Genomic DNA, 23130 nt, shown 5'->3' with positions numbered 1-23130 from the left:
TTCGTAGCCGGTAAAAGATTGAATTTCTCGGGAAAAGGTAGTTATACAACGAGAGTGGAGGCAGCTGTTGTATCTTTTAATTCAAAGCAATATTTAAGAACAATTCACAAAACGATAACTAGCTGTAGTCCAGGTAAACTAAATTATTAATTTATTATTTAATTGATATTTATTTATGATAACTATTAACTGGTATTATTTAGTACAATATACTTTTAATCATAAATATTTAAGGTAAATTTGGAAAGCGATTTCTTCTAAATTACGATCGAAAAAGAGCCAACACAATTAAAAGGAGGAAATTATTTCCAGAAATTAGAAAAAATAAAACTAAACGTTCAGATGGACCAGATGCAGATTACGGCATGGCTGAACCTCTTATTGATTCGTATTCTCAAAAAGAGATTGAAGAAAAAAAAACAAATTTCCTGGAAACATTAAGTCGGTCTAATTTTTCACAAATTGAAAAAGATACGAGAGGACAAAGTGACACTCAAATTTGGTTCAAAGAACGAAAAACACGTCTTACAGCTTCCAGATAGGTCAAATTTGCAAAATGCGATCTAATACAAGCTGTAAAAGTACAGTTTATAATATTTTATATGGAACGGAACCTTACACAAAATCTTTAGAATATGGAAGAAATATGGAGGCAAACGCTCGTCAAAAATTTGAAGAAATTACTACTAAAGAAGTGATTGAATGTGGCTTAATTATTGATCCTGAAATTCCATTCCTAGCAGCAAGTCCAGGTATTTTTTTTAGTGAACATGCAATAATGTATAAATTAAATTAATTGTTAAATTATATTTTTTCATTTTACATAATTTACGATCTATCAACAAATTTGTATACTTTCAGATGGGTTGATTGGAAAAGACGCTTTGATTGAAATTAAGTGTCCATATTCAGTTCAGAATACAGAAAATGCAATCGATGCCATAAATAATAAACAGGTGTTACTATGATTTGTAATTTATATTAATGTATTACCTAAAACTATAAGTTATTAACAAAATATAACAAACTATTAACCATTATTATTTTAAAAAAAACTTCATTGTCTTATTTGTAATTTAATAAAATTTCAGTTGAAATACTGCAAAGTTGTAGACAACAAAAGAGACCACTCGTATTTCTACCAAGTCATGGGACAACTACGAGCAACTTGTCGACAGAAATGTTTTTTCGTGGTATATACAAAAAACTGGATTAATATCGAAGAAATCGAATATGACAATAACTTTTGGATGGATAAAATGGAGAAACAATTGAAAATGTAATAACTATTTTTATTAAATACTGAATATATATTGTTATTTTCATATTTTTAAATCTAATTAATCTAAATATCTAATCGAATTTTAAAAGATCTCATGTAACATATATTATTTATTATGTATTAGGTTTTATTTGGAATGTTTGTTGCCGGAAATAATCAATCCTCAATTTCCGAAACGAATGTTAAAATCAGATATACTAGAACCAGACCGAATATTGGAGAAAATTAAAATAAAAAAATAATAATGTGTTGAAACGAATTATTGTATAATATATTTAGTATGTTTGGTAATTATATGAATTAGTAATTAAGAACGGGCACATTTTAGAAATATACAGAAAGTAAGCTGGTAGCATTCAGGATTATTTCGTCACTATAAAATATGTAAATGCTGTTCTATAAAAGTTGTTGTACTTTATTTATCGGTACACATATTAAATTAAATAACAACTAGTAAGTTGTGACTAGTGAGTGCAAAGCCAGGATGCAGAAGCGAGTGTGCTTATGTTTTCGCTGCGACAGAGCTTACGATAGAATGCAGTTTTCTGCCGCAACTTGCGCAGATGATAGACAGAGATGAACTGGGTGACCAATAATAACAACAAATGATTATAAGATCAATTAAATATAAATTATAAATAATATGTATATTAATGTGACACTGTCACAAAGTGCTACAAACAAACTTACAAATATAATATGAAAGTAACACGGGGCCCCAAAATCAATATAATAAATAGCACCTAAATAACTATAATAATAAATAGTACAAAAATATAAATACTAAATTCACCTTTAAGGCCAAATAATGGTATACAATACAATAATGCAACTTATAGACCTGAGTATCCAGTAGTCACGATCCTCGGATCCAAATTGACACTCCTCACTGGTGTGGTAGATGGTTATAGGACCAGCTTGACGACGTATATGTATACGATCCAATATGCATATATATTATACACATATGAATACGGCCGACGGTTATTGGATATAATAATATATTACTACGTCACATAACAAATAAACCAAGACGTAAGTTTATATAAACACCGGATTGACAATAACAGGGCACGTGGTTCCTATGCCACCGGGCAACGTAACCGGGCACACACGTACATAAAGGTGTCGGGCCTAGTGCGGCAACAACACAGGTCGACCGGTTTAGACGACAGTCATGACAAAAGTGTATATGGCGCGACAGAGTTGACGCGTCGATCGAGACGGCGGCGACAAGTTCACGGCGATCACAGCTTGACCACTCGGGGGGAAAACTAGACAAGTGTGTAGACCGGACTGTCACTTGCGCTACGATGGCCTTTGACCCGGCTGAAACGCGCCAAGAGGATCGGTGTTCGAACATCCTCCCCCTGTGACGCTCTGCATCACTGGACGTTCCTAGAATTTGATATTGGATCCGCAGTTGAACACTGGATGGGCGAAAAGTGGTGCACCAGACTATGCGTGATAGACACCAGCCTCAGGTCAAGTTGTTACAATATGTTATTAATATGGTGACTGTGTAAAAAAAAAAAAGAATACAAAATACAAAAAAAACAAAACAATGGACATATGGTCCGTACAAAATGAGACTCAAAAGCTAATAATTAAAAGATAACAAACATGATGTATACAAAAACAAACATTTATCGGCATTATAAATTTAATAACATACATTCGCATAGGACGACAGTGCCGGTTGAATAAAACAATTAAATAATATACTCAAGGTACATGCATACAAGATGAATAAATAAACAATAATACCAAAAAAAATATATATAAAATAATTATATTATGGTCGCTGATTCTTACGGTACCCAAGGTGGTTCAGTGAACGACTATAAATAAATAAAAAACCACCTTAAAATGACAGGTGACCGGTGCGGGGAATACTGTATAGATTTACGATTATTCGTCGACGGGTAATGGTACTAGCTTGACCACAGGTCGCGTAATTACCCCAGTACTGGTCAACACCTTGGCGACACGTACTGTACCGTCATCTCCCGGTGACACCTCCATCACACGACCAAGCCGCCACATTAATGGAGCACTGTTATTGTCTATTATTACTACCATATCGTTGACATTTAAGTTGGGCACGTTGTGAGTCCACTTAGGTCGCTCCTGAAGTGTGGTCAAGTACTCGGCTGACCAACGCCGCCAAAAAGCCTGGTGATATTGATCGAGCAGTTTCCACCTATCTCGGAGGTTACGTTTTTCATCGGGACTCGACCGTGGCGGTACAGCTAACAATGGTTGGCCGATTAAAAAGTGCCCCGGCGTCAAACATTCAAGGTCGTGGGGGTCGGAAGACGCGGGAGTTAATGGCCGAGAGTTCAGTACGGCCTCTTACGTGTTAGTACGGTTGTGAACTCCTCGTATGTAAACAAGTGGACGCCGATCACACGAGTCAACAACCTTTTTGTTGAACGAACCGCCGCCTCCCACAAGCCTCCGAAGTGCGGGGCGCTTGGCGGATTAAAATGCCACTCGCAGGCGGTACGCGCGTTAGCTAAGGCTACTTGACCATCCGCACTGTTGATCAACGCGTGTAACTGTTTATTGGCCCCGATAAAATTCGTACCGCAATCTGTGTATACGTCGGTAGGTAATCCCCGTCGAGCGACAAAACGGTCGAACGCGGCCAGGAACGCGCTCGTCGACAAGTCGGACACCACCTCTAGATGCACGGCCTTAACAGTGAAACAAACAAATACAGATATGTATATTTTGACAATGCGGGACTTTCGGAGTCCAAGTTCACGCATTTGTAACGGTCCGGCGAAATCAATGCCTACACGGGCAAAAGGCTTACATGATTGAACGCGCGAGGCGGGCAAATCTGCCATAAAGGGGTGAACTGGTTTTGCGTTTAATCGCACACACACGGTACAACGTGATACTACTTTATATAACACCGACCTGATCGAAACGATCCAATACTGTCGTAGTATGAGCGCCGCCATTACCCGGGGCCCCGAATGACACGTCAATCGATGCCATCTTTCACCTATCAATCTAGCTAAGTGCGACTCTTTTGCCAGTAGTATAGGGTGCTTACACTCGTAGGTTAACGTGGAATGTTTCAAGCGACCGCCTACACGTATCACCGAATCGCTATCATCAATAAAAGGTGACAGTTTAGCCAATGACCGTGACGACACGCGCGCGGTATGTGACAGTTCACGGCGCAATACGGCAAAATGAACGCGTTGTGATTCTAATATGATAATACGAGTCGCGTAGTCAAGCTCAAACTTAGATAGATACACGGATAAATTCGGAACACGGCCGTCGTCCGAATTGTATAGATTAGCGGGTGGAAGCAGGCATGAATTACGTTTACGAAATACGCGAAAGTGACTAATAAAACGGAGAACGCGCGCTGTCACTCGGATCAATCGATCAAATGACGAGAAAGATGCGAACCACTCGTCGGGCACATCATCGGCACGGCCGGCGCAAACAACTGGTCGAGCTTCGGGTAATTCACATATATTTGTCGGCGGAGGACTGGGTTCCCAAAGTGACGCATCAGAATATATTACGGGTGGTCCCTGCCAGTAAAGCGACAAATGCGCGAGTTCCGACGGCATGACGCCCCGCGACGCGCAATCGGCTGGGTTGTTGGAGGACTCTATGTGATGCCACTGGCAATTGGGTAGTATGTTGTGGACTTGATACACGCGATTGGACACATAGGTTTTGAATGAATCGTGTGGAACCGTCAACCATGACAAGGCTATGGTCGAGTCGGACCAGGCGTGAGTATTGATTATATTTAATTGCGGCGCTAAAATATGACGCAAACGTCCTAACCACCGGGCCAGCAGTACCGCCGCATTCAGTTCTAGGCGCGGCACAGTTAACTTCTTTACTGGCGCTAATTTGGTCTTCGCTCCAAGTAAAAAAATACATTTATCCGGCGGGGCATCAATGACACGCACGTACGCTACGGCCGCGTACCCGAGCTGCGACGCGTCGCAGAACCCTAATAATAAGCACGGTGATCCTTGTCGCGTATTTACGTACCGCGGTACTCGGATAGTAAGTAACGATGCTAAGTCAGCGACGAAAGCGGCCCAGTCCGCGTGGATATCATCAGGTAGGGGCGCATCCCACGTTAACCCACTACACCATGTCCGTTGCATTATAGATTTTGCGAGGAAAGTTGAGGGCGCAAAAAGGCCTAGCGGATCAAAGATGCGCGCTACTAATGACAATATGCCCCTTTTAGTGAACACTGGCGTGGGGTCAGGACGAAGTGCACAACAAAAGTTGTCGCGATCCGGATGCCACTCGATCCCTAACATCTTCGTGCTATACCTATCGCCTGTATCGAACGGGAGCGGTCCCGACGCGCGACTATCGGCCGGAATTAAATTTAGAACAGATGACGTATTAGACGACCACTTTTTTAATTCCATACCGGACATTTTCAAAACCATAATTAAGTTTGATTGGAGTTCGAGAGTCTCCTGCTCTGTGTCCGCCCCGACACAAATATCATCGACGTACGTTTGGCGCTCTAATGCCGCTCGGACCGATACAAATTTATCGCAATCTTCAGCCGCTATTGCTTTTAACACGCGCAACGCGAGAAATGGCGCGCAATTTACGCCATAGGTTACGGTACGCAGTTCGTAATCACGCAGTTTATCATAGGGTGATTCTCGCCATACTATATATTGATATTTGCGATAAGTTGGTAACACCGAAATTTGTCGATACATTTTTTCAATGTCAGCCGTGAAGGCGTGACGGTATAATCGGAACCGCGTGATAATGTCGACAATATCTTGTTGCAATTTTGGACCAGGTGATAAGCAACTATTTAACGATGGCCCGCGGGGGTTACCCGCTGATGCATCGAACACGACACGTAATTTATTATTATCAATTTCAGGCCGATACACGGCGTGGTGGGGAATATAATACGTGCCCGGTGACGTGGCGATCGACATATGACCTAATGATATGTAGTCGCGCATAAAATTAACATACAGTTCTCGGAGTTTGCGGTCCCCCGACAACTTACGTTCTAAAGACTCGAAACGTCTTACGGCGGTATCCCGCGACCCGGCGAAAGTGCTGTCGGATACGGATACACGAAACGGTAGTGGTACTGAAAAACGACCTGATGGTAGACGTATGAATTGTTCGCGAAAAATAGATTCGCATCTCCCCTCATCAGTAAAATTGTCGGGCGCCGCGACCGGCTCTTCCACATGCCAGAATTTTTCCATTAACCCTTCGATGGACGCGGTAAGAGAAACGGGCAGTGAGTGGACGGGGCCTATTTTATTATTAGATACCGGACCAATTAGTACCCAACCGAAAATGGAGCTAAATGCGGCCGGTAGACTATCATCGACAATTATTTTTTTACCGTTCATTATGGACGGGTACATATCACCCCCCAACAATATATCAATAGGCGCGGCGACGTTAAATGTGGGGTCGGCTAACGCCAGATCTGAAAACCTATCTTTCATAGTAGATGGCAACGTAGTGCGCGGCAAGTCGGCCGTGATTGACGGTAGGACCCACGCGTGTACAGCTAATACTGGTTCGACCGCGAACCGAGGCTGAACGGAAAACTCAACGCGCCCTTGCACGTTTACAACGGGAACGCCGCCTAACCCGGTCACCGGAGATGTCCACCGTGTACATTTCAGTTTTAAACGGTCAACACATGCAGTCGTTACGGCACTAATTTGCGACGCCGAGTCGATTAACGCGCGCATCATTTGCCACTCCCCCACGCGATCGCGCACATGTACTAAAGCTGTACCCAACACAACGGAGCTGGCGCTAGACTGGTGTAACGCGGCAGACGCGCATAACTACGTATCGGACCGCGGAGCTTCGTTCCTATTGCGTTGTTCGGTCGGTTGAATGTGAACCAGGTGGTGGTGCCTGCGATTACATAAGTGACATCGGGTCTTAGACTTGCATTGGTTAGACCAGTGACTAGCACTAAAACACATAAAACATAATTTTTTCTCCCGGGTCCAACGTGTACGGTCATCGGCTGTCCAGGACTTAAATCGGGGGCACGACTCTAATAAGTGAGGCTCTGAGCAACACGGACAAGACTTATTCGACTCGGCGGTAACGAATGATGTAACATGAGACGACTGTTGCCCTTTATGCCGATCTCCCCCCTTACGCAACTGGTCGCCGTAAAATGGTTTTGATGCCGTGGTACCCTTGTTGGTTTTACTCGACGGATCGCCGACGAGCTCTAATATAGACACCCGCGACTCAACAAAGGTTAGTAACTCACTCATTGACGGGTAGTCGGATTTCACGGTTGATTCGAAGAGCTTACGGGTGGAGATAGGGAGCCGGCGGAATGCTAGCGCGAATAATAAAAATGAACTGAGGTCCGGAATGTTCAGCGCATTCAATAATGACACGGACTCGCTGAACTCACACAAGAAACTTGTTAACTCCGGGAGTGACTCTTGAGTGGACGACGGGACGTTCAACAATTTGTCGACTAAAGATGTCGCGACCATACGCGGGCGATTGAACCTATTCGATAAAGTTGTCCATGCTAAATCGTAACTATCAGACGCAACCGGTATGCTCCGCACGGCTTCCGCAGCTGACCCGCGTAGACAGCCGATTAGATAATACATCTTATCGATAGGCGTTAAATTGGACCTACTATCAACCAACGCTTTAAATCTATCTCGAAAGGTAGGCCAATACTTGAAATCCCCATCAAACTTGGGCAGCGGTATCTCCGGCAGACGCGAATTAGAATTATTAATAACGGTCGGCGGTGCTAATGGGGTCGGAACATTTCGAGATATAAAATTTGAATTGATGTATGACATATCGACGGCATCCGCGCCTTTTGGAATGAGACTATCAGCAATCGCTTTTGATTCGGTGATAAGTGCACGGACTTCGGCCGGCAGACCTGACGCGTACTCGCTAATCTTGTCTAGGCTAACTAGAAAGCCTAAAACCGCCTCGTCCTCAAGTTTAAATGGAGTCCACAGCATATCGAGGTCGGTCACGGCAACTAAAAATTGAGGAACTACATTCGGTTCACTCGAGACACGTAACGCAAGTTCGTGAACCGACCTGATGCTGGCTACTACCGTTGTACGCAGTACTTCCGCGCGGGCCTTACCACGAGTTAACCGGTCAAGGTCCTTTATGTCCGTCATGATGACAATCTACCTACGACTAACTACGATAATACGTGAAATAATAATACTAACACAATACAGTATACACGAGCAATTGTCGGACAATAATAAACTTGATAAATCAAACGCGCGTAAAATACGTGACCGCGTGACAAATTAAATTCAAGATAGTGAATAAATACTTAACTAAACCTGTTATATATAAAAATAAAATCTAAGTTGGCACCCAGATAAATACCCAATTACAGTGGCGTAACTGGATAAAAAACTAGGGGGGGAAATGTAATTTATTCACCATAATCAAAACCCTGAGTCCCTGACCCCTACATTGATTTAGTCTTAAAACCAAGGCTTCAAACCGAAATGATTTTTGTGGTTAATGGTTTTAGTTCTTCTTTAATTTTTTTCGGTTTAAAAAATCGGTTAATATTGATCCTACATTTCATGGTTATTAAAAACCGATTTTTAAATTAATAAAATTGGTTAATTTTTTTTTAATAATATGAATAATATGTTTATACTGTCTATGTTAGAAACAAATTGTAGCCCGTAGGTAACAGTTACCCATATTGTTAAATATTATTAAGTACCTAGAGAGGTCATTAATAAAATGTGCTATGAGTAGTTTAAAAAGTAGGTAAGTAGTATAAATATTATATACACATATTGACATATTTTATGCTTGGGGAACAATAAATAATAAATAAATAACCATCAAATAATTTAATTACTTTATTAACAAATAAAAGAAAGAATAGGTTTTATTTTTTGTTATTTTAGTGTGAGTTTTCTGTTACCTCCTACTCCATTCGAAACAAATTCATCAATTACTTTGTCAAAATCTATTGGCACTTCTCTTTGAATTTGTAATAATGCTAACCCGCTTAAGCGCTCTTGTCCCATGCTGGTTCTTAAGTAACTTTTTAGGCGTTTTAAGCAGGAAAATGTTCTTTCACAAGAGGAAGTATTTGTTGGTATAGTCAAAAATATTTTTATAATTTTTGTGTAGTTTGTAAATCCTATTTGTATATCACCACATAACAAATATGCTATTTTATTATCGATGTTAAACTCATCATACTTTGTCTTGAACATTCGATTAAACATAGCAAGCTCAATAGTGACTTCATTAAAATCTAAGTTATATGTTTCACATACTAATTTTATTGAATTATTTTCCGGTTTTTCACTGATAATAACATCCTTCATAGCTTGTAGTATATTAAGAACTTTAGGGAAGTTACAATCAGTTGGCTGATATGGACCGAGACCAGAACAAAGTAAGTTATATGCATTTTTGAAATTTCTACCTGGATCACGATCACAGTCAATTTCATACTCAATGCTCTGGACATTTGTGGACTTTTCAGATTTTGGAATATTCAAAATATCTTCATTTATAGTGTTATCCACATTTGTGGCACTATTTTCAGGTATTTCTACACTTCCTAAAATACAATAAATTTAATAATCATATATTAACTACTTTAAATTATAGTTAAATAATAAATACATAATAAGAATCTTTATACTAGAATTTAGTATAATATGTATAAAAATTACCATTTTTTAATTCATTAATTTTTGAGTGGATAAATTTAAATGAAATAATTTTACTAGATACTTATTATTTTATCTGTTCATAATATGAACCATTAAAATTAAAATTATTTAGTAAGAATGGTAGGAAAAAAACTTTTGTTTCAAAAATGTATTAAATATTTTAGTAATACTCACTGGTCTGGACATTTGTAGTTTTTTTTGATCTCGATGACATGAAATCGACCAACGTCAACTGTCGTTTATTTGACATATTTTTAAAAAACGTAATTAATAATTTTTTTAGGAAAGCACACTATCGTAACGTAACAGAATATAATGTCGTAATAAGACAAGTACAAGTCCAACTGAACAGTGATATAAGGAATTAGCAAGACAAAATAATATAATAATTATCTTTATTATACTAATATACCATTATCAGTTACTTGTTATTGATCTAAAATTAACCTGCCGTTCAGCCGTACGTTCCTGTAGTCATAATCTCGATTTCAAGATAATAACGTGTTCCCCAATCACGGATAATAATAGTCACGAGTAATGCGATTATTGCCATAACACTGACAATACGTCAACATTGTAATATTATTCAACAAGAGAAACATAAAATAAATTTAAACTTTTATAAAGTAATTTGAGGAAAAAAATATTTTAATATTATAATAATATGTTAACAGTCTTGTTAAAAATACTTTTTAAATGTGGATTATTTGTGGGGGGGCAAAATGATACTTTTGCCCACCCACAAACATTTCTGGGGGGGCAATTGCCCCCCCTTGCCCCCCCGCAATTACGCCACTGCCCAATTAGATAAACGTCTACAACCTACGCTCACTGAACCTCCCCGGGTCCCAAAAACCACGCTCTGCTACCAAATGTTTTCGCTGCGACAGAGCTTACGATAGAATGCAGTTTTCTGCCGCAACTTGCGCAGATGATAGACAGAGATGAACTGGGTGACCAATAATAACAACAAATGATTATAAGATCAATTAAATATAAATTATAAATAATATGTATATTAATGTGACACTGTCACAAAGTGCTACAAACAAACTTACAAATATAATATGAAAGTAACACGGGGCCCCAAAATCAATATAATAAATAGCACCTAAATAACTATAATAATAAATAGTACAAAAATATAAATACTAAATTCACCTTTAAGGCCAAATAATGGTATACAATACAATAATGCAACTTATAGACCTGAGTATCCAGTAGTCACGATCCTCGGATCCAAATTGACACTCCTCACTGGTGTGGTAGATGATTATAGGACCAGCTTGACGACGTATATGTATACGATCCAATATGCATATATATTATACACATATGAATACGGCCGACGGTTATTGGATATAATAATATATTACTACGTCACATAACAAATAAACCAAGACGTAAGTTTATATAAACACCGGATTGACAATAACAGGGCACGTGGTTCCTATGCCACCGGGCAACGTAACCGGGCACACACGTACATAAAGGTGTCGGGCCTAGTGCGGCAACAACACAGGTCGACCGGTTTAGACGACAGTCATGACAAAAGTGTATATGGCGCGACAGAGTTGACGCGTCGATCGAGACGGCGGCGACAAGTTCACGGCGATCACAGCTTGACCACTCGGGGGGAAAACTAGACAAGTGTGTAGACCGGACTGTCACTTGCGCTACGATGGCCTTTGACCCGGCTGAAACGCGCCAAGAGGATCGGTGTTCGAACAGCTTAGGTCCGTGAAAATAGATGGCTTTAATATTTATCATGTTTAAAACTACGCAAAAAATGTCAGATACTCAGATAAAAATTATATGTGCTACGTAGGGTAGGTACCTACACATATTATTACAAAAATACAAAATTATAGCTTAAACATTCAAAATATACTCAATATAAAACTAATATAATACTATTACGCAACAAATACAGGTCGCGTAAGTATGCGCGAATATTAAAAATATTACGGTGGCAATGCGGCATAATGTACGTGTAACGTGTAGGTATGCACCATACATTTTATATTTACGCGACCCGCCACAAACGAAGGTTGAGAAAATAATAAACGTTGCTCCCGAATGAGCACAATCGTCGGCCGGCCGCCGACGACGACTAGTGGGCGCGGCTTAAACGCCGCGTGCTTGCGCATCACGAAAACACCTAACAGCGCGTTCTCTCGGCCGTTGATTACGTTTCGCTTTCGGTGTGGCGTCCTCTTAAACAATTACTATATGTATGAACGTGGATTAAAATAACAAATTTGTTTTATGTTTATGTAGAATTGTAGACATAGGGATAACATTAAACAAAATATAAATAATAACAAATGTATTGTGATAAAAAAATGATGCAGATAAAATATGACTAAACATTATACAACTTTGTACATACATATAAAATACAAAAGCTTAATCATATAAATTGGCTATATACATATATAGATTTGTTTTATTTTACTTTATGAATTAAACATAAAATAAAAAGTTTATTTAAAAATACTTCTTTAGTCTAACCATGAGTCTTCCATTGGAGACTTGATTAACATTTATTGGTGGACCACTTATGTCATCAATACTAATAATGCTCTTTGAAATTATATTTTTATGTTTGTTGACTTCATATGCTCCCATATGAGTGCTATATGAATCTAATTGAATTTGGTGAACGATAAATGATACAGCACTTTCGTTCATTATAATAATTTCAAGTATTTCATACAAACAAACGTCATGCTTAAAACTACTAACATAGTTTCCTATTTTATAAACTGTTCCCTTAAAATCAATTACAGAATAACTAATAAAATTGTTAGATGGCATTATGTTCAAATTATTTGATATAAATTCGAGATCTGAATCAATTTTATGTTTATTGGAAGTGGAAAAATCTTTATGAATATCTTGATTAAGTAAAAAGTGTGCAAATTTCAATTGATATTTTATGGCTAATGTTAAGCAAATATTTTTTCTAGAAGTAATTGCCCTAGCGTACATTTTAAGTTCTTTGTGCTTAGCCTCGTACCTAAAACACCAAAAATATCTGGGTGGCCCAGATTTAAGGATTATTGATGGATAATGGGTTAATATGTGATGTTTAGGCTTTAAATTGTCATTGAAAAATAGTATATAATTTGAATTGTGTTTATTAATCAAGTACTTTAAACGTGAAACAGAACTTTGCTGTGACAACTCATGACTTAGTACAATTTCAATTATTTCTAGAAAATTTAAAAAAAAAATCCAAACATCATCATTTTCAGGTATCAAATCGCCTATTATTAAAGGAAAGAAGTGTACGAAGTTCATCATTTGTCTTGCAGACATTTTTAAGTGGAATTTAGATAAATGATGTCTCTCAATGGGGGGCGATAAGTTTTTTTGTTCTAATTCACCATAGCTAAAATTTTGTTTTCTAAAGTTCAAAGTTTCTAGAGATAATATTTTTACTGTTTCTGTATAATAAGTGATAATGTGACACATATCATAATGGCACACGCCTTCAAATATGTCATGCATTACATCAACACAAAAATTAGTTGTAACGTGAAAGGAATTTATATTATTCAAAATGCTATTTTGGCTAATCCCAGTTAATGATATATTGTTTGTTTCTATATCTTGTACATAATTATCAACATTACGTAGTAATTTTTCATCTTCTTCACCCAATGTATGTGTTAATGTTTTATGGGCCTTGCAAAATCTACAAAAATAGTTTGAAGAAAATGATTTACTGAAATGAAGGGCTCCGTGCAACAACCAGACAAGTCCACTTTTTGAAATTATTCAGGAGACATGTTTTATTTCACCAAAACTTTAAAAATTTATATTTTTATTTGTAACTATGACATAAGTATCTTGAATTACATGTAAATGGTTGAGTAAAGTGAATTTGCATTTTAAATAAATTTTTGATCTTCTAAAATATCTTGGAAGTATGAAACATATGGACTTACCCGGTTTTTTGCTCATTAATTTTAAAAAAGTTTTCGAAAATTGTATTTTGTTTTTTGTTTTACCATAAACTAATTTACTTATTTCTTAAAAACTAAAGTAAAATCCTTTAATGACAGTTATATAAATAGTTATAATACTAATTAATAAAATAAATGAATGCAATTTGATAAAATTTTTATTGAAATATTAAACATATGGACTTACCTGGTTTTTGCTCGTAAGTATGTTATGTAATAAGGTATGATATAAGGTTTTTTTAAAAACTAAATAATAATTATTTATTCTTTTCCAATTTTAGCCATCAACAAGTACCTATAATTTATATATTTATCAAGTTTTATGTGAAATATTGTATTACATATTATATTTTATTAAATACCTATAATTTAAACATTTGAAGATACATTGTAGGATATTAAATAGGTAACAACAAAGACTTTTTTTTATAATATTTTATATTTTAACAACAAAAAAGTGAAAAGAAATCACCTTGTAATATAATAGTTTAGAAAGCAAAATAAATAACATGATAACTTTTTGTTTTCTGAAGTACAAAAAAAAAATGAATACAACATTTTAATAAATTTAACAACAACCATTAAAATGAAATACATATAAAATCATTTAAAAATAGTATATTACTTTCCCTAGTAACAATATAAATGGTAGGTATTAATATTAACAACAAAGGCTTTTTTTTATAATATTTATAAAACAAAACAAAAAAAAAAATTAAATACATATTATAACATTTTTTTTTTAAAAGTAATAGTATATTACTTTTCCTAGTAACAATATAAATGGTAGGTATTAATATTAACAACAAAGACTTTTTTATAATATTTATAAAACAAAACAAAAAAAAAAATGAATATAACATTTTAATAAATTTAACAATAAATAATAAAATGAAATACATATTATAATAACATATAAAATAGTATGCAATTAATTTCAAAATATAAAAATCAATGAAATTAAAAAGTTAGGTAGGTATAAAAACTTTCAAATAATTAACTGGGTGTTGTGTTTAATAATTTTCATAGTCAGAATCATTATCATTAGAGTGTTCTTCAGCAGCAGTAAGTCCAATATAAAACCATTGGTATTCTTGAGGCACATATTTGCTTGCTAACTGACTAACATCATTGAATTTTGACAGTTTCAGTTTAATAGGTTCATTGTACAATCTTAATAGTCCATTTTCATTTATAGTTAGCTCTTCACCAGTCTTATTTAAACCGTACTTTTCTTTAGCAGTAGAATTTCCAGATGTACTACAAAAAATACCTTAATTTGTATATTCGACATAACGGTAAGCCATAATAGTAAATTTAATTTTCTCTTTGTTAGTTACAATTTTTTTAGCTAATGGAGTAAGATAACTACTAAAATCAAAAATCATACTTTGATCAACATGAACAACTTTGAATTTTTTATTTGTTTCAGAAACCATTTTTTCATATTCATCTGGCAAAAATACTCTTTCTACTTTTCTACGTACCTTTTCAATATGTCCAAAGCACCTGTCACAGGGTAGGAAACTATGACCGGGCTCAGGATATCTGTGAATAATTGATTTTATAGAAAAAGTTGGAGTGTTTACCACAGCAGATAGATATTGAAATAGAGTTTTATTTTTATTTTGCGCACTGCAATTGTCAGAAAATAAATATAACGTTTTAATTCTTGGACTTAATATGTTTTTGAAATAGTGATGTAAAAAACTTATGACTTCGTTCTGTCCTTTTTTAGCTACTGATTCATTGTACATATAAAAATGAGATTTGCCTGTACTTGCTGAGTGTATACAAAAGTTATAAGACCAAAGTTGCCTTTTATAAAACACATCTCCTGATGGAATGTGTGGGAGGGGCATGTTCTGTTGATAATCGAAGCTTAAAACCTCTACTGTTGAATCATTTTGTTTGGCTTGAGCTGTTAACTCTCTTAAATAAGTGTAAAATACTTCTGCTTTCCGCAGATGAATTTGTTTTTCTACTTCAAGATTAGCTTTTTCCTCTGCATTATTTTCATTGTCAATAATTTTTTTCAAGTTATCACAGGTTTGACAAGTGTCAGATCTGGGATAGGCAAATGAAATGTTGAAATTTGTATTAAAGTAATTAGCAAAATAGTTGTATTTCAATTTAGGTTTCACTTGTTCTCAATTTTCACTGTTTAAAACTGCCCATACATTAGGTTCATATTTTTGCAAATACATTCTATACAGTTTGGAAATTGAAAGCTCAGGAGACATATACTTTACATTATTGTTATCAGACCTACTGTAATGAGATTTTCTCTTAGGAAATGAATTAATAAACGTATCTAATTGGAAATTTATATTGTCAGGTATCTTATTAGGCCTACTATGATGCTTACCACGTTTATCTTCTGGGCTGGGAACATGGTTCTGAACACTTTTTATAATTCTTTCTACTCTAGATTTTCCAACTCCAAAGAGAGAACAAAATGCCTTCTTGCAAACTGGGATAATATCTAAACCACTCTTTATCTCATATTTTACAGAACACGTTTTACTTGATCGACTACCATCTCTTTTCCTTTGACGAATAACAGGGTTGACCCTAACTAATCCAGCCAAATATGTATCTTGTTTGTTCTTATCACCTATATTATTAAATATTGCAAGTAAATTCATTTTTTGGTCATCCGATACATTAGTAAAATATTTCTGATTACAGTGACAGTCAGGGCCTGTAGTTCTAGGAGGAACAATAATTTTGTTACGCAAAGAAATATGTTCAACACCTTCAGACCTACTCTTTTTTGTAATATTGCGTTGCCAATTTGATTTATTAATTTTTCTTTTCTTACCAATACGAGTAGATGTACTAGATATAGGTTGTTCTTCTTCACTGGATTCTGGTATAATATTAATAATTATTGATCCTGAGGGTGTCGCTGAAAGTGGTTCATAATAAATTATTATCTATGATTGATATATTATGTATTCTTTTCTTACCAATACCAATAGATGTACTAGGTGTAAGTTCATCTTCACTGGATTCCGGTATAATATTAATTGATCCTGATGGTGATGTTGAACGTAATTCAAAATTATTTTCTGGATCAGAATCAATAGCCAGTATGCCACCGAGATCGTTATTTTCAAAACTATGATAATCAGGATCTTGAATTTCATCATCAAATTCAAATGATGAGTTAGATTCATCATATTCTAGTTGTTTTGCAATACTTTCTCGGTTCATCTTCATTTTTTAAAATAATAAAAACTAAATAACACGTGTTATAGCATATTGTTTTCAACAGACAACAATATGCATTGTAAATAATTGTAATAATGATAATAATTATTTTAGTAATGATAATGTGATCACTAAATATGACTATTATAATGGTAGTATGGTACTTACTATTTGCAGTGTAGCCAACATTTCTGTGCAAAAACCAGACAAGTCCGGACTTATCTGGTTCTTGCTCATAATATCTATAACCAGACAAGTCCATTTACACAATAACAACGTAAATAATCACTGGACATGTCTCGTTGTTGCACACAATTGTAAAGAAAAACAATTTGTATATGATAACATCAAAAAGTGACTTTTGAAAAAAAGTGGACTTGTTTGGTTGTTGCACGGAGCCCTTCAAATCACAAATGCTGTTAAGTCCTAAATTGTCTCCAATTATCAATCCAAGAATAAAATATACTTTTTTACAACCATCAGGTGTGTTGATTATAATACCATCATTTTCTAATGAATTTAATTCATCAATTAACTGTTTAAAACATAAATCATTTCCATACAATTTTAAATCTTTAGATTTTATAAGAGAAGCTAGAAAAATATTTGTAAGTTTTGAACTATTTCCATTCAAAGGAAAACTATAATACACAGCTGAAATAGCATGATACATTGACTTAGATCCTAATGGGTTATTTATTTCGAAATCGTCAATGTACATAAAAAAAGGCATTACTATTTTATTTTTATGTGGAATTAATTTTTTTTTCCACAAAGATCCTTGAATAAAATTTGTCATTAAACAATTTTCATCAGAAACTGGACAATGTATTAAATAGTTATAACGTTTTATAGCCAAATTAAGATTATTATTTAGTTCAAAATATTTTTTAAATTGGAATTTGAGTGGCATTAGAATTGCTTTTGTACTTATTTCATCAAATACTGTTTGACCATTGTGGGATATTAGATTTACTTCATTGTTTATTGTAAATTGTTTACATGTGTATCAGTTAAAATACCATTGGTGGTTAAATACTTGTTTAATAAATATTCTGTTTTACATAGTTTGAAAGAATCTGAAATTGCTAAAGTAACTTTTGAAAATTTTGATAACATTAAATGGTCAGTAATTTCACTTTCAATTATTCCTTCTAATAATGATGTAATAGGCTGAATTATTTTTTTCTCAATATCATTTTGGATATTTGTAACATCACTTCTGCAAAAGTTATTATTGTTGTGTAATGATAAGGAAAATTGAACTGCAAACAAGTGTAACTGTTCAATACTCTTATTAATATCAAATATTTTTTTATTAGATATTTCAGATTCAGATGCTTCAGATTCATTAACTATATTAGGGATGTCTGGGATAATAGTGTTGTCACTACATACTATTTCTACATCAAAAGTATTACCATCATTATCAATTGTAAAATCATTTGAAGTGACTGTTTCACCAGTATTATTTTCAAATTTATGTCTTACCAGTACATGTTTTTTAAAACTACTCAACGTCTGAAAAGATTGGAAACATTTGTTTTCTTTACATGTGTACGAGCTATGAGGTCCTAGCAAATGTATGATTTTGTAATGAGAGATGAGTGAAGGCAATGTGGGTGTATATACGTAACAAATAAAACAAATCATTTTAGTAGGTAGTAGATAGTTAAGTGTAAGAACAAAATTCTGTTCTTCATCAATAAAAATTTGTAAAAGATATCTACTATATAGGTAGCAATTTCTTATACTATTGAGTAATAAAATTATACTTACCTACCAATTGAGTTTACACTTATAAACGGAATGAATCGAAGCTGGTACTTAACTATTGCCGCAAAACGAGCAGAGAAATCACATTGGTCTACAATTGACGATTGAATATAATATTTTCACACTTACGACTTACAGTCTAACTACTGTAAACAGTACTTAACACGCGGAACAGTGGAATGCAAAAGACGAAATAACTTTATTAGTTAGTCGGTAACATTTTCATGACGAATGACGATAGTCGATACTCGATAGACGTCGATACTCGATATGGGTACCGCACACATGATAACCAGATGACGACCAATTGACGAGGGTATAAATCTGACATTTTTGTTGGNCAATTTGTACTCAAGTAAAAAAGCATCATTTACAACATCACTCCATGTGTTTTTTTTCATAACATTGTAGGATCTGGTGGTAGAATTTTTTTTATATTGCACAATTTTTGGTTCCATTTCAATATATTTTTCGTATGGTATTTCAAGAACAAACATTTTTTCACCATCACTTATTATATTTTTTTCACTGCCATCATTACTTTCAACTGAATTAGATTCATATTCATCCACTTCAGCGTTATTATTCAATTTCAATAATTTTTTAAGATCAGTTTGAAAGTTGTATCGATTCTGATAAACATAAATATATAAGTTTTTTTTGGGAACTTTATTCTTTAGCTCCTTTGACAGGGTATCCCATATTTTATGAGTCAATCCTCTCAGCACACCATTATCGAATAATTCTGATTTATACTGGTCAAGAACACAAAAAATTTCTTCAGATGAAACTAATGCCTTTCTTCCTTTCTTAGGCTGCAAAAATATTGATAATATGTAGAATAATTACGTACATACGCTACTAAAAAACTAATACATTCAATTAAAATAATTTTGAATTCTGAGCGGATCACATTTATGTAGCTCTTACAATGATGTGTTTATATTCAGTGGCGTATTTAAGTGAGGGGGGTCCATGGAGTCCCCTCCTGATATATTGATACGATAGTAATTGAAAAAAATTAAAAATACATAAGCACAAATTTTTTTATAACCATTTAAAGTTCAAATTTTGACAAAATTTATCACATTTAAAATATAATAATTCTTTTGTAGTTAAAAATGTATAAAATGTTCAACTTTTATAGCTATGGATGGAAAATTTAAAACAAGATTCCATGTTATTAGGAAAATGTTTATTTGAATAAAAAAAAGCATTAAGTAAAAAATCTGTATTCAATAAAAAAAAGCTCGATTGATAAAAAATCTAATTTTAATAAAAAAAATTATTGATTGAATTTAAATTATCTAAAAAAAATAAAAATTGTGATTAAAAAAAACCTTTTTTTAATAAATAAAAACGTTTATTTGATAAAAATCTTTTTTGAATAAAAAGCACATTAAATAAAAAATCTGTATTAAATAAAAAAGGCTAAATTTAATAAAAAAAAAATCTAAATAAAAAATGATTATTTGATAAAAATCTTTTTTGAATAAAAAAAGCTCTAGTGATAAAAAAATCGATTTAAAAAATGTTTATTTGATACAAATATTTTTTGAATAAAATCTTGCATAAAATAAAAAATCTGTATAAAATAAAAAACCTCTATTATTAGAAAAAATCTAATTTAAATTCAAAAAATCTTGATTAAATAAAACTAATCCAAATAAAAATAAAAATTGTTTTAAAAGATCTTTATTTAATAAAAAAAATCTAAATAAACAGTTTTAGTCTAGTTTGAAGTTGATATCTCAAAGTGGGGGTGCCAACTTCACCTACCTCTAGTCATAACTAGGGCCCGGATTTAAATGCACTTAAAACCATACAAATATGCTCTAAAAAATAGCCAAAAATGCCTTCAAAAAATGCATTTTACCACAGAAATGACCTTAAAAATGCCATATATTTTTAATATTTTTTTTTACACAAATTGTAATTTATAAATGAGCTATATAATTATTATTTATTAATTTATAATTTTATTAAAAAAACTGAAATTTTCAAATATTGACTGCATGATGTTGACACACTTATGTTTTGGCCGTTTTTGGGGAAATATTATTCATCCTAAATATACCAAAATACATATTAAAATTTATGTAAAATATTAACATTCTAAGTACGCCTATTGTAGTTACTAAATTTTGAGCAAACACAACAAACACACTTAACTTATACGAGCAACGACTGCTATGTAACACGAACTGACCGATTATTTGTTATTTGACCGAATATGGGTGACGCTCCACGGTCAATAATAAATTAAGATAAGATAAAAACTGAATCGAAAAAAAAATTGACAATGTGTATGGAAAAACCCGATAAACCTTCCTAAATATCAATAAAATAATTTATCTTTAGATAATATTTTGAATAGGCTAAATTTTATATCTATATTGAACAAATATGCATCAAAAACCAACAAAATGACCCAATAATGCTAAAAATGCTTTAAAAATGAAAAAGCCACTTAACAACCTACTAATATTTTAATAGGAAAGAGATTATAAAAACATAATGAATGTAATATACTATTTTTTGATGTATGTTAATAATTTATTATTAATGTGTCAATAATTTTATTATTAATAAATAACTTATTTTATGAAACAATATTAATATCAAAATTATAGTATAAAACCTATACAATACTAAATAGATATTACTAAGTAGGAGTGGGCGTTCGAAATTTGCATTACTTTTTCCGAGTTAAACAAACAGAGCCAATAAAGTGGACATGAGCAACTATCGCTATATACAAGTAATTATCGCAGTCTGAACAATGAACACATGCTGTATACATAAATAGATACAATATAATATTATGTTAACTTTTAAATCTCAAAATTTCAAATTACCTGGATTTATCCCGACGCGATCGTAGACTAGCTACTACAGGTGGAGCAATTTTACTTATCTGAGATTATACATTGATACCCAATAATCGATTAATAATTTTTATATTATTATTTCAATAAAATAATACATAATTACACTTACAGTATTTGCAAAAACAGAATGTACTTACTTTCGTTTCCATTGTGTAATTATTATAATATTTATTTATTATCTTAAATAATTAACAATATAATAACACATAACATTAGATACAAAATAAAAAAAAGTTAAACACGATTCACAATCCAACGTCCACTGCTTATAGAATCGACTTCTTCGAGCAAATGCAGATATAACAATGATTATAATAAAATGGTTATTGGACATTAAATTAAAATAATTCCTACGAATTTCTATAAATAAAATATTGTCTGTTTCCGTTTTTAACAATAATATTTCAATACTACATATTATTAAACATATTTGTAGTGTTTATTTTATTTAGATTGCAGACTAGATAATATCATTGATTATAAATAGCATTTATATATAGCATTTATATCAATATAATAATATTTTCGTATAACATTTTTGTCCATGATTTATATTTATATTTGTCATGATTATTGTATTAGCAGTAACCACGATATGAGATACATACCACAAAATTAAATTATTGTGTAATCATACAGTATGATAGGTACTCAATAAACTAATAATCACTAAAATGTTTTTAATAACCCAACATTTTTGAATCGTTTGCACATTTTCAATGCAGAATAATTCATTTATATAATATTTGGTAAAAAATATAATAAATATAAATATAAGAATTTTGTTTCAAACCATGGGAATTAAATTCCTTCAGTTGATAAGTGATAACCACCTATGATGTCTAGTTTTGAAAATAAATAATTCAAAATATTTTTTTAGTATAAGACCCACTTTGGAATTTTTATAGGTAACTACTATGAAATTCCTTTTTAAGGAATTATAGTTTATCCATAATAGCAAATTAAAAATATTTATATTTATATATTCGTTGCGTATCAAATATTCTAGGTTAACATTTTCATCAAACATCTTCATAAACGTATGTTTGAAGTCAAATATAATTGGAATATTGTCAAAACGGTACCTATGTATCAAAAATTGTAAGTTCATAAAATATTAACCCCCGAAATGAAAATTGAGTTTTCTTGCGGAAACTGTTTGGTTACAAATTGTTTGATGTCGGTTACAATTAGTTACTAAAAGGTTACTAGATTTTGGGATAGGTCCGGATTCGATAGGACAAAGTGGGGGG

At 33.4% G+C, this 23130-nt stretch overlaps 2 protein-coding genes across 2 annotated transcripts; both read right to left on the bottom strand.

Annotated features, from left to right (window-relative positions):
• Positions 1 to 3624: 3624 nt before the first annotated feature.
• On the bottom strand, positions 3625 to 7035 carry LOC111030191. The gene has a single exon (XM_022309586.1). It carries the CDS (start codon positions 7033 to 7035, stop codon positions 3625 to 3627), a length of 3411 nt encoding a protein of 1136 aa, XP_022165278.1.
• A 99-nt stretch (positions 7036 to 7134) lies between these two features.
• On the bottom strand, positions 7135 to 8475 carry LOC111030180. The gene has a single exon (XM_022309575.1). It carries the CDS (start codon positions 8473 to 8475, stop codon positions 7135 to 7137), a length of 1341 nt encoding a protein of 446 aa, XP_022165267.1.
• Positions 8476 to 23130: the final 14655 nt, after the last annotated feature.

This window comes from Myzus persicae, unplaced genomic scaffold, assembly GCF_001856785.1.
Source record: "Myzus persicae strain clone G006 unplaced genomic scaffold, MPER_G0061.0, whole genome shotgun sequence".
Classification (NCBI taxonomy): Eukaryota; Metazoa; Arthropoda; class Insecta; order Hemiptera; family Aphididae; genus Myzus; species Myzus persicae.
This window is presented reverse-complemented; position numbering and strand designations above follow the sequence as displayed.

Excerpts from the sequence above, each read along its gene's own strand:
- LOC111030191 (XM_022309586.1), bottom strand. The coding sequence starts at position 7,035 with ATGCGCGCGTTAATCGACTCGGCGTCGCAAATTAGTGCCGTAACGACT.
- LOC111030180 (XM_022309575.1), bottom strand. The coding sequence starts at position 8,475 with ATGACGGACATAAAGGACCTTGACCGGTTAACTCGTGGTAAGGCCCGC.